The 13,735-nt window shown below is 43.7% G+C and overlaps 1 protein-coding gene across 2 annotated transcripts in view; it reads right to left on the bottom strand.

Moving 5' to 3' along the window:
* The window catches only part of Ticam2 (TIR domain containing adaptor molecule 2), a 14,801-nt gene continuing 1,066 nt past the window's right edge, over nucleotides 1-13,735 (bottom strand). The window contains exons 1-2 of one of the 2 annotated variants that reach the window (XM_052156090.1): nucleotides 6,257-6,423; nucleotides 1-1,059 (exon numbers count right to left, since the gene is read on the bottom strand). In XM_052156090.1, the coding sequence (XP_052012050.1) occupies nucleotides 303-1,001 (699 nt within the window). In that variant the 5' untranslated portion in view covers nucleotides 1,002-1,059; nucleotides 6,257-6,423 and the 3' untranslated portion in view covers nucleotides 1-302. Of the gene's footprint in view, nucleotides 1,060-6,256; nucleotides 6,424-13,735 lie in introns of those variants that run through there. The other variant, XM_052156088.1, reaches the window with a different exon arrangement.

The raw sequence follows: 13,735 nt of genomic DNA, 5'->3' as shown, positions 1-13,735 counted from the left end.
TTCTGAGAATTTTCAGTATTGTATTTTGAAAATGTCTGTCACACTTGCCTGTTTATGGTTCAACACAAGGAATGGGTTAAGAATATTCATGAACTATGAAAACTTTAAGAAAAGTGCCAGAAACTCTGGCAATCTTGAGTTTCTCATTTGCAACCCCAGGGCTGCAGAAATGTACCTTTCTTGTGCGCCACAGATTTCTTGGAAGCAGACTCACGTCTAAGCATTTCTTAGAAATGACTCTCTTAAGTGAAAATGAATCATTTTGTTTACAAAACAGGAGCCAGCCGGGTGTGCGCTCCACTTCAGGCAATGAACTGTTTCTGCGTCCCACTTCGTGTCTCTTTCCATATACTTTGTTGCCTCTCATATACAGATTCCCGGAAAATTCTCTCTACTTGGGTGGAAAAGCCTTGGCTTTCTTCCTCCAAGGCATTGATGGTTTGCAGTGCCAAGGGAGTCCGTTCCCTGGGAAGAGGGCTGTTCAGCGGCCGCATGGGTATGACAGAGTTGTACTTGTGCTGCCTATTCACAGAATTCATCAGGGAAGTGTAGAACTGGAAGTTACACCAGGTGTCTCTTAGGAAGTTCTCGGTCAGCAACAAGATCGTCCAGGCCGACCCATTTACGGCGTCGTCTAGATTCTGCAAATGCAGTCTTCCGCACGGCATCTCGGCGAAAACTATCCCAGGCCTGATACCAAAGTCGTTTTGCAGTAGATTCTGAACTCTGAGGGCCTCGTCGGTGTCATCTTCTGCATGCAGTATCACAAACTTGAGGAACTGTTCTTCAGCTTGCTCCTGGTGCCCGTCCGGCATTGCCTCAGGTCCGTCCTCCTCTCCAGCTGGCCGCTTGGCTCCATCGTTCTGCTCCACAAAAGCGCGCAAGGACGCATCCTCAGAGTTCTTGGAGTCTGACTCACGGCAGTCTTGATCGGCATCCACACTGTCTCTTTTATGCCAAGAAAGAGGGCACTTATCTAGTTTAGACTTCCCAACACCCATGACGGACTGGTGGGACAGGCGAGGGAGCTTTATTTGAGTATCAACGGTTCTTTTCAATCTGAAAAGGGAAATCGCAAAGCGGAATTTTATTTGTATAATCAAAGCGTTTAAAAGAAAAAAACTTTTGTTCAAACTGGGGGGAAAAAAAACCAACCCCCCTCCCCGCCCAAATCCTCAAAAAGATCAAAATATGAAGAAATGGCAGCCAACCAAGAAACTAAACTATCAGACTTTTTTGAGCTTCACGAAGGCTGCCAGAGACAAAAGAAACCTTTTGGAAGTGAACACAAATACAAATAGGATGCAAAGATCCCAAAGATGGCTGACGGCTGCTCGACTGAGTTAGCACTAAGAGGTCAGACGGGGCAGCGGTCGGGATTCACGGCATCACGGTGGTGCTGGGAGTGATGGAGAGGAAATTAGGATACGCAAGAGCCTCTTTCTCCAGGCAGCCCCAGGGATTCTAGAGAACATGTATCCACCCAAGGAAAGGGAACATCTCAGTCTGGATCAGAATCTAGAAACTAAGATCTGTAGGTTTCTCCGGTCATGTCCGTTCATTCTTTTGTGATCTGAACTTCTGGAACTAGAAGAATTAGACCAGCTGCAAAAGAAAAGTAATCCACACGGATGGAATTTAAATAATGTCAGAAGATGTGGGTGATGTTAAATTCAAGGGAGATTCTTTTCTCCAAAGACAGGAAACAGGATAGAGAAATATTGCTTTCATAATGTCAAATATAAGCTACAGGCTATACTATTTATGCTCAAAGATTCAAAATAAACTAGGTTCAAAAACTGGATTAAAAAATAAACTAGGCTTTTGAATCTATGTTTCCCACATTCTTGGGGCTGTCTTTCCCTTTCTTAATTAGCATTCTTTGCTGGGCAGTAGTGGCGTGAAATCCCAGCACTTGGGAGGCAGAGGCAGGCAGATTCTGAGTTCGAGGCCTGCCTGGTCTACAGAGTGAGTTCCAGGACAGCCAGGGCTACACAGGGAAACCCTGTCTCCAAAAAAAAAAAAACCAAAAACAAAAACAAAAACAAAAAAAAAAAATAGTGTTCTTTGTTTATACAGTCATATCCACAATGACCTAAATAATTCAGCTACAGATACATACATCATTCAGATTTAGAAGTGGTGACACTGTTAGGAAAAACATGTTCAGAATCTCATTCTAGTGCATGTACAGGATAAAAGCCCTTACTGCTGCCCCTAGTTAGTGAAGAAATCGCTACTGCTTCTCATTCACGGTCTTTGTACTTTAAGGTGCTGGTCAACCAAGAGGTATTCTGAAGTGCCATTCTAAAATGTAGCCCACGTGCATTGCAAATAATAAAACCAAATGGGTTTATTATCACGGTCTGGGGCTCACTGCTGTCTTTTGTGACTGGTGAGGGTCCCATGAGGTCACTATTCATCATGAGTGTCTATATGTATTTAGTTTTGAGAATTGTGAAGAAAATAGGGCAGCAAAGGTGCAGAAGTCCTGGTGGACCTTGTTTACATTGTTTTTAAGTAAGTCTGCTGAGAGCAAAGGACAGAATGAAGAAAGACTAGCGAGGACAAGGAGTAGATATCTGGAGGGAGAGCATTCTGGGTAGAGAGCTGCAAACCTACAGGTCCTGAGGCTGTTGGATGCTGGGCATCTGGAGAGCAAAGGGAGGTGGAGGATGGGCGGGGCATGAGCTGAACTGTGAGCATAGCAGGAGAGAGCAAGGGGACCGAGAGGAAGCCTCACCTGTCTGGTGTCACAGGATCAGCGCTTGCACTAGGACAGGAAAGACTTAAGTGCAGATGCAAGAAAGGCACTTATAGTCTGTACCTGCTGGTTTTCTGTATCGACTTGACACAGGCTGGAGTTATCACAGAGAAAGGAGCTTCAGTTGGGGAAGTGCCTCCATGAGATCCAGCTGTGGGGCATTTTCTCAATTAGTGATCAAGGGGCAGGGCCCCTTGTGGGTGGTGCCATCCCTGGGCTGATAGTCTTGGGTTCTGTAAGAGAACAGGCTGAGCAAGCCAGGGGAAGCAAGCCAGTAAGAAACATCCCTCCATGGCCTCTGCATCAGCTCCTGCTTCCTGACCTGCTTGAGTTCCAGTTCTGAATTCCTTTGGTGATGAACAGCAATTTGGAACTGTAGGCTGAATAAACCCTTTCCTCCCCATCTTGCTTCTTGGTCTTGATGTTTGTACAGGAATAGAAATCCTGACTAAGACATAGTCTGTCCTAGATATCCAGCAGAAAATACTGGTGACTTGAGATGGGGGCCAATCTGGTGGCAGCAGAGCAAGTGGCTAGCCTTGGGAAAACAGAGCTGAAAGGAACTCCTGCTCAGTGGGCTCCTGTGACTCTGTGGTTGGGAGAGAGGTCAACCATTGAGATGAATGTTTTGCTTTTACCTTCATACATACTGTATTTAAAATCCAAAGACCATGTGAGATCATTAAAGGAAAAAGTATAGACCGGGAAAGTAAGTACCCCAAGGGCTGAGCCCCTAGGGTACCCGATCATTATGGAGGTCAGGAACAGAAAGAACAAGCAAAGGAGGCAGAGTTGGAGTTGGAGTGGTGGGGACTTGTGCTGCCCCAGATGCCAAGGGAAGAAATAGTTCAAGAGACTGTTCAGCTGTCTTGAATACTTAGGATTGGCCAAAGGGGATAAGCAACGAGAAATATGGGGAGCATAGAGAAGTACTATTGAGATGAGTAGACTTGGTGCAGTGGTGGTACACAGAACTCTACCACTTAGTAGAGTTCAAAAATAAGACAGAAAGAAAGCAGTATATATATACCGTGTGTGTGTGTGTGTGTGTGTGTGTCAGGGATAGTGGTGGATATCTGGAGAAGGTCTCTTCTTCACTATACCCAGTAAGATAGACCTTTCTGCAAATTGTCTCAGATCTCATTTTGAAATGTAACAGGGATGCTGCTGGGGAGAAACACCAAGAAATAATGCAAGTCTGCATGTTATTATTCCTCTCCAGCCCCAAACCCGAGGAGCCTCAGGCTCACCCTTCTGCCCTGAGGCTGAGTTCAGAAGGAGAGAGCAGGCTGGAGCAGCAGAGCCTCTCTCTCTCAATGCAGAAATTTCCCTGATGGTCTCTCTGGGATGTCCCAGCTGCAAGCCATTGAGTCCAACCCACGAGTAAAGATGGAAACATCAATATGACCATCCCCTTCTTGCTAAACTTAAGTCCATTCAGGCCTTTGTGAGAGGTAATGTCTTAGTCAGGGTTTCTATTCCTGCACAAACATCATGACCAAGAAGCAAGTTGGGGAAGAAAGGGTTTATTGAGCTTACACTTCCACACAGCTGTTCATCACCAAAGGAAGTCAGGACTGGAACCCAAGCAAATCAGGAAGCAGGAGCTGATGCAGAGGCCATGGAGGGATGTTTCTTACTGGCTTGCTTCCCCTGGCTTGCTCAGCCTGCTCTCTTATAGAACCCAAGAATACAGCCCAGGGATGGTACCACCCACAAGGGGCCCTGCCCTCTTGATCACTAATTGAGAAAATGCCCCACAGTTGGATCTCATGGAGACACTTCCCCAACTGAAACTCCTTTCTCTGTGATAACTCCAGCCTGTGTCAAGTTGACTGTACAGCCAGTACAGTTAATTTCAGATGTTGCATCAACAGGCCTTGGTAGCCCAGTGTCTGGCTAAAAAACAATCTACAAAGGTGGCTAGCGTTTACATCAGTACACTCTGAGTGAATGGGATTAGCCTTTATAATGTAGCCCGGCCACATCCCGTCAACTGGATGTCCTGAGGAGGGGTCCTGCTAGCAGAGGGCATCACAGCCTTTAGACTCAGGAATGTATCAACTCTTTGTTTTTGTTATTATTATTGTCTGTTGTTGTTTCTCTGGACTGGAGATTGAACCTAGTACCTAACTTGCCAGCGGGGCACTTTCCCACTGAGATCTATCACAAGCTCCAGGAATGCACTGTAAATTCTCAGCCTGGTTTGCCCCTGCTTAGCCTTCTCAGTCCTGCAAGCCAGTTCTCCCCAGCCTCCATTTATGTCATGTCGGTCCTAACGTTCCGGAAGGAACTCTAACACACTCTCCCTTGAAAGGCTGGAGAGGTAGCTGAGCTGACAGAAATGCTCACCTAAGAGTTTTCCTACACCAGGTTAAAAGTTAATGTTCAAGCCGGGTGGTGGTGGCACACGCCTGTAATCTCAGCACTCTGGGAGGCAGAGGCAGGCGGATTTCTGAGTTCGAGGCCAGCCTGGTCTACAGAGTGAGTTCCAGGACCGTCAGGGCTACACAGAGAAACCCTGTCTCGAAAAAACCAAATCAAGTTAATGTTCATCTTTCAAAAACATTTTGACTATCTGGGAAGACATGCCCTCAAATGATAGGAGTAAAATAATAACCAATAATAGTCTGATAAAAGACAGGCATATATATAAAAGTCTCAGTCTGCCTTTGTGTTTATCATAGGAAAAGGTTAAATATTTAGTACTTTTGAAATTTAATGCATTTAAATGTCTGTGATACTTAAGCCAGAGAACCTTTTTTCTTTCATATCTGAACTGCACCATCTTGTGGTAGAAATACATAAAATCCACAGTTTCTTGTCCAACTAAGGGTTTGCTATTAATAAATGCTGCATTGTTACTTACAGGGTTTTCTGGAAAGTTATTCCGCATCTAGACTTGCTGGGTTTGAAGGATGTGAAGCCAGGATGGACAGACAGACGATTAGGAACTACTGCATTCATGCTCTATGCAGAGCACCAGGTGACAGGAGCTCACTCGGGAGGGCAACCTGCAGCAGGGAGCTGCTCTCAGCTGCAAGCCCCAGGAAAGCATAGTTCTCAGAAAGGCTCAGGAATCAGAGTCCTTACTCCGTCAAGATCATTTCCCATTAGACATTTCTAGGGTACAAGTCTACACATGTGCGGTATGGGTGAACAATGGTAAGAGAGAAGGGTTTAAGAGCAGAGAGACTTAAAAGTAGTATTCTCTGAGAGTTGATGGTGATACGGATCCCAGCACTCGACAGGAGGCAGAAGCAAGCATATCTCTGAGTTTGATGCTAGCCTGGTCTAGAGAGTGAGTTCCAGGATAGCCAAGGCTACATAAAGAAACTCTATCTTGAGAAAAACAAAAAAACAAATGAACAAAAACAAGCACCAACCAACTAACAAAACAAAAACAACCCTATTAAGTTCAGAGCCCTGAAGAGATGGCTCAGGAATTATTCATTCATAATGACAATTATGATATAATTATACTTTACTCACATTGGGCTTGATGAGGGGTTGGGTGTTCACAGTTGCCTATAACTTCAGCTCCAAGGGATCCAATGCCCTCTTCTGGCTTCTATGGCTCCTGCACTTAAGTACAAATATCCACACATGAAAACTGCAGTCCAAGGTGGACAGTCTACATCTCAAAGTGTCAGCAGAACATCCCTATGGTACTATTTTGGAGACATGAAAACTGCAAAATGGAGGGATCATGGATTCTTGTTCCATGATTTCAGAGAGCAATGGAAAATGGACAACATGCAGCAGGATTAGTGTCTCCGACCACTATGTCAAACCAAACTATGCAGAACTGTCGGATGCCTGTCATGGAAATCTGTGGGGACAGAGTGCGGAGGGCCCAAGAGCAAGGCTGTGCTGCCGGTGTCAGGGCTGAAGGAGTGGGCCTACCCAAGCCTTTTAGAGCCTGGGCAATATAATCGTGTCAGCAGCACCGGCACTATCACCCCAATACCAGACATTGAGCTGCAGGAGTTGGTGTTTGCCCTGCTGGATTTTGTTTGACTTTTGTCTGACTGTGTCTTGCTATGTTTAGATTCTTCTCTTTTAAAATAAGAATGCTAATTCTGGGAGTGGAGCTGGAGAGACAGCATATTGTTCTTGCTAGAGGGCCTAGGGTCAGTTCACAGTATTCAAGACATGTGGTTCACCATCTCCTGTAATTCCAGTTCCAGGGACTCTGACGTGATTGTCTTCTAAGAACACCAGTACTCATGAGAGCATACCCACATATACATAATTAAAAATAAATCTTGGACTGGAGAGATGGCTCAGTGGTTAAGAGCACTGACTGCTCTTCCAGAGACCCTGAGTTCAATTCCCAGCAACCACACAGTGGCTCACAATCATCTGTAATGGGATCTGATGCCCTCTTCTGGTGTATCTGAAGCTACAGTGTACTCATATAAATGAAATAAATAAATCTTAAAAAAAATCTTGAAACATGTTCACTTTGTCCTATGATGTGTTAGAAATACATAATTCATTTCTAAAATTTTTATCTGAACTTACAAATAAGAGAATTTTGACTTTTAAAGTGTAGGAAATGTTAATGACTTTAGAGACCTGATGTTGGACTGAATTCATTTTCTAGTAATAGTTATGAGCCTATGGAGATAAAGAAAGGTTATGGCTTAAAAATAGTGTGTTTGGTGTGAAATTGACAAGAGGTGCAACTGTGATGGTGAGGGCTAATTGGCAACTTTCCCAGGATCGGGAGTCACCTGGGAGCCAAGCAGCCCAGCATAGCCACCAGGAATCACTAATACAGGAGCAAACCACTGAAATGCCACAGATTGGTCATAATGGGCACAGCTATATATAACCCCAGCTACTTGGGAGGAAGAACACAGTTCAAGGGTGTTGCTCTGCAGAGGAACTTCATGACCAACTTGGGCAACTAATCAAGACCCTATCTCAAAAATTAAAATGGAGGCTGGGGAACAATTCAGTGACAGAGTGCTTGTCTAGCACATGCAAAACTTGGGGCCCAGTCCCTAGGACTGAAGAAAGATCTGGAAGAAGGCAATGGACAATGCTATGCTATGTATCCCTACGACAGAATCCTATCAAACCAGTCACGGTGTTTATGGATAAATTTAGTTACAGGACAAAATCCTCTTGTAACAATTATTTGACATAAAATAGTATGTTGGGCAGTGGTAGCGCACACTTTTAATCCCAGCACTTGGGAGGCAGAGGCAGAGGCAGGCAGATTTCTGAGTTTGAGGCCAGCCTGGTCTACAGAGTGAGTTCCAGGACAGCCAGGGCTACACAGAGAAACCATGTCTCAAAAAAACCAAAAACAAACAAACAAACAAACAAAAATAGTATATATAGGATGACCCCAGCTTTGTAATGTAAAAGTACAGATAAAATGGACAGGAAAGAACTAATGATTATCTGTGGATTCTATGTATGGAAGGATACACACACACACACACACACACACACACACACACACACATATATGAAGAACACACATAAAAACTCTTCACATTAGCCAGGTGGTGGTGGCACACGCCTGTAATCCTAGCACTCTGGGAGGCAGAGGCAGGAGGATTTCTAAGTTTGAGGCCAGCCTGGTCTACAGAGTGAGCTCCAGGAGAGCCAGGATTATACAGAGAAACCCTGTGGGGGGGGGGGGGGGAAAGAAAGAAAAGAAAAAACTCTTCACATATATAAATACATAATTATGCATATTTTTACAAGGATTATGCTATATGAAGGAACGTGGGCTTAATATATGAAAATATTGCATAGGTTTTGTCTTTTTAAATGCAGATCACATTAATTCAATGCCCAGATAGCCACCTTTAGCTTTAACTGTATTTTATCTTCCTTTTACATATAAGCAAATTTTACAGTGGCATGGGTTTACTAATTGCATAGCAGATCCAGCTCCCAGAGTTTCTCCAGTCAACCCTACAACTATAAACACTGCTCTGTCACCTGAACATAAGCATTGTCACAGCATAAAGAAAAGGTTCCTAGAGAAAGCAAATGCTTAATGACTTGAAAAACCGCCTCTGTCAGAGTACAAAAACAGAAATGGAAAACTGCTTCTCATCTGGTCATATTCTCTTTTTAATCTTGGGAATCTCTTAGATTATCTTCCATTCCCTGCTCAATCATGATCTATTCTTTTTGGTAAATATGATGGTATCAAATTCAAAGTTATGGAGTTATGGACATGTGGTATAATTTCTAGCTCTTTTCTTTCATTTTCTATATTTAGAAGACAAAATGAGAACTTGTATTTAAAAAATCTGCAAACAAGGATGATGCTTTATTTTAAATAAAATAGAATTTTAAGGCAAGGTAAAGATAGCCATACAATTTTAACATTAGCGGCAGCAACAGATGTTTTAAAGGTATCACAGTTTTAGCCAGGCAGTGGTAGTACATGCCTTTAATCCCAGGACTCAGGAGGCAGAGGCAGGTCCATCTATGAGTTGGAGGTCAGTCTAGTCTACAAACACCCCAGGCTGCACAGAAAGACCCCATAGGTCTCCCCTCCCCGCCCCCCCAACACACACACACACACACACACACACACACACACACACACACACACACACACACGATACCACCATTTCATGGAACATAGCAGTCTGTGCTTATTCATGGTTGTTTCTTTCAGTTTCAGTGGCGTGGGTTAACTATAATCTGAGATTATTAAATGGAAAAATCCAGAAACGTGTAATTCTTATTTTTAGTTTCTTGCTGCTTTGAGCAGTATCCCACCTGGGCCCGGGTCATCCTTCTGTGTGACACATCCACACTGTATATGGCACTTGCCTGGCAGTCACTATGTAGACTATCAGTTAACCATCGGAAGGTGCAGTGCGTGTATTCGGGTAACCCTTATTCTGGCAATCTTATTACAATACGCTGTTACCGATGTTCCATTTTATAAGTTATCAATTTCTTACTATGCTTAATTGATAAGTATAAAGAGATCCTTATTTTCATATGGTCTAAGAGTCCCCACCTTTTCAGGAGCCCCCTGGAGGGATCTAGTCCTTCAGAGGAACGGGAGCTATACTGGAGCAGCCTCGGTGCCTCACAAGGCAAAAGGGTTCTTGTTGTAACAGGACAGTGCTCCCTTCAACTGCACATAAGAAGGAAAATCGGGGAGTGGAGGAGTGGCGTCTGTAATTGTCACTGTAGCAGAGAGGGGGGCAAAGAGGAAGAGACCGGGGCCAGTCCCAAGGCTCGAAAGCCACTATAAATGCTTTTTATTTTTATCATTCTGATGACATGCTACCAGATGGTTTTGAAGAGAGTAAAAGTTCTGATATTTAAAAAAGAAAAACATCGAGCTGGAGAGATGGCTCAGCGGTTAAAAGCACTGACTGCTCTTCCAGAGGTCCTGAGTTCAATTCCTAGCAACCACATGGTGCCTCATAACCATCTGTAATGGGATCTGATGCCCTCTTCTGGGGTGTCTGAAGACAGTTATAGTGTACTTATTTATAATAATAAATACATCTTTGGGTCGGAGCAAGCAGGGATTGATCGAGCAAGGTTATCTGGGGCAGACCAGAGCCAGCAAAGGTCCTATTCCCAGCAACCACACGAAGGTTCAAAACCATCTCTACAGCTACAGTGTACTCATATACATAAAATAAATAAATAAATCTTAAAATACAAAAAGAAAGAAAGAAAAAGAAAAACTTCGGGCTGTAGAGATGGCTCAGCGGTTAAGAGCACTGACCTCTCTTCCAGGGGTCCTGAGTTCAATTCTCAGCAACCACATGGTGCCTCACAACCATCTGTAATGGGATCTGATGCCCTCTTCTGGTGTGTCTGAAGAGAGCAATGGTGTACTCATGTACATAAAATAAATAAGTAAATCTTTAAAACAAAAAAGAAAAATCTCAGCGGGGCAGTGGTGGCTAATCCCAGCACCTGGGAGGCAGAGGCAGGCAGATTTCTGAGTTCAAGGCCAGCCTGGTCTACAGGGTGAGTTCCAGGACACCAGGGTTACACAGAGAAACCCTGTCTCGAAAAACCAAAAACCAAAGACCAAAGACCAAAAACCAAACCAAACCAAACAAAACCCAAAAAACAAAACCCCTCGTTCTCTGGAGGGGATCACTGCTCTCTGGAAGAGGACTGCAGAGAAGACAGGATGGAGACAGGAAACAGAAACTATAATCTCCTGGGGTTTAGCTTGACAGGAAGAAGGTAATCAGGTACAGTCCTCCAGTTTTTTGTTTTTTTAAGATTTATTTATTATATGTAAGTACACTGTAGCTGTCTTCAGACACTCCAGAAGAGGGTGTCAGATCGCATTACAGATGGTTGTGAGCCACCACGTGGTTGCTGGGATTGAACTCAGAACCTTCGAAAGAGTAGTCAGTGCTCTTAACCCCTGAGCCATCTCTCCAGCTCCCCTGGAGGTTTTTTGTTTTATGTTTTTGTTTTTTTGTTTGTTTGTTTGTTTTTTGTCATCTTAAGGCTTAAGTGTGGACTCAGCTTAAAAGACGTCAAGCCTGGTGTGGTGGTGCATGTTTAACCCCAATACTCAGAGGATGAATCTCTGTGAGTTTGAGGCCAGCCTGGTCTACGCAGTGAGTTCCGGGATAGTCCAAGTCTCAAGCAACAGCAGCAGAAGCAGCAACAACAAACCAACCAAAAGAATAAAGGCAAGAATGATTCCTAGGGCTGGGAACATTGCTCAGAGGTGGGTCACTGCCCAAGGCTCCATCCCCAGTGCTACCAGACAGTGACAGTTCCTGGACTGTGACTTTACAATGAGTGGCAGCAGTTTTTACTGAGACATGGACAGTTAGTAAGAGAAAGCAGAAGGGAGAGGACTGTGTTGTCTGTAACATCAACAGTTCTGTTTGCATGCGGTAAATTAAAATATCCATCAGATTGCTAGTTGGACAGGTCAAAAGACCTGGATGCATGCTTGCAAATCTGAAAATAAGCAAAGCTAGGGATAACAGGTCAGAAGCTGCCACCTCGGGGACCAATGGTTCCAGGTAGAAAGCCTCTTGGGAAAATGTATCTCTAGAAAATGCAGATGATCAAGACCTGGGCTATAGCTTAATATTTTTGTAAATATTTACTTTACTGTATAGTGTAAAGATCATCCTTATGTTAGTCAAATGCTATTTTCTCTGCTCTCATTTCTTGTTTCAATCCGGATATGGCATTGTAAAGTTATGAATCTCCTGTCTCAAGTTTGTATAAACAGTTCTTGCTATTAATTCTCTGCCTTGCCAATAAATGATCACCTAATGATTGGGTAGAAGAGATAATAGGGTGGAAATATCCACCAGCCAAAGGAAGGAGAGAGAGAGGAGAGAGAGACAGAGAGATTCAGATGGGCCACAAGGAGAAGGTCCGAGATGTCACCATGGGAAAAAAAAATCTGAAGCCCAAAGATCAATAATAATATCCAAGTATCATGGCTGATCAGTAGCCAGATTAGCAGGTGGTTCATATAAATCAATATTGCCCAGATAATGAGGTGCAGCTTGAAATAAATCTTGGCTTCTCTGCATGGTTATTGCGACTAGCAAAGTAAAGAAATACACTCACTGGATTAATTCACTGATAATACTTACATTAAAAATAACTCATTTTACAGTGGGCTCGGTGGCGCCTTAATTCAGCGATTGAGAAACCTAAGATGCCAGTGGGTATGCACGGGAGAATTCAGTCAGCTGCAAGTCAAATGAAGAAGGAAGACCACTAAGCAGAGACACATCCAAGTCCAGTGGTCAGGAAAGATGAGAACTGAGAGCTGTGGACAGACACCAGATTTCATAAGAACTGCCCCCGACGACATCCAGAGCAAGCAAGGGGGAAGAAAGGGGGAGAAAAAAATAGGAGAAGTAGGAACGGAGGCCCAGAGGCAAGTCTTCCTTTCTTTTTCTTTTCTTTTTCTTTTTTTTTTAAAGATTTTTAAAGATTTATTTGCTTATTACATGTAAGTACACTGTAGCTGTCTTCAGACACTCCAGAAGAGGTCTTCAGATCTCATTACGGATGGTTGTGAGTCACCATGTGGTTGCTGGGATTTGAACTCAGGACCTTCGGAAGAGCAGTCAGTGCTCTTGACAGCTTACCGTCTCTCCAGCCCGAGGCAAGTCTTTCAAAGAGGTTATTTAATACAAAGGAGCCAAGAGGTGGGGACTTTTGTCCTGCGGCATTTAACATGCTGAATTTGTTAAATTAATGAGTAAAAACATCCACCAAATGAGGAGCAAATGAGACGTGAACAATACAAACGGGGTTTATACATCAGTCCTCACACAGTAACACTGACTTTACCCCAGCTAGAACTCATCCTATTTGGTATTTTTATATTATCTATTACATATTCTAATATATAATTATATAAATTATATGGAAAATAGATAAATACATGTATACGATATATAACTGGCATAACCTGGAGTTAACTTTAGTTATGTCCGTCACATTACAAGGTGTTAGGGGTTTTTGTTGTTGTTGTTGTTTGCTTTCTTCCGAGACGGGGGTGTGTGTGTGTGTGTGGTAGGGTGGGTTCTCTGTGTAGCCCTCGCTGTCCCGGAACTCTGTAGACCAGGCTTGCCTCACACTCAAAGATTCCCCCTAGCCTGGCGGTGGTGGTGCACGCCTGTAATCCCAGCACTCTGGGAGGCAGAGGCAGGCGGATTTCTGAGTTCAAGGCCAGCCTGGTCTACAGAGTGAGCTCCAGGACAGCCAGGGATACACAGAGAAATCCTGTCTCGAAAAAAACAAATCCAAAAAAACAAACAAACAAAAACCAACCAACCAAACAAAAAAATCCCCCTGCCTCTGCCTCGACCTCCTTGAGTGCTGGGATTAAAGGCGCGCATCCCTATCGCCCGACAAAAATGTTAGGTAAGAATTACATTTTTAAAATACTTTTTAAAAGTTTACTGCTCTAGAAAACTTGAGTGGTCCTAAGTAATGCAATACCGAAGCTAG

This window comes from Apodemus sylvaticus, chromosome 13, assembly GCF_947179515.1.
Source record: "Apodemus sylvaticus chromosome 13, mApoSyl1.1, whole genome shotgun sequence".
In the NCBI taxonomy this organism is placed as follows: Eukaryota; Metazoa; Chordata; class Mammalia; order Rodentia; family Muridae; genus Apodemus; species Apodemus sylvaticus.
This window is presented reverse-complemented; position numbering and strand designations above follow the sequence as displayed.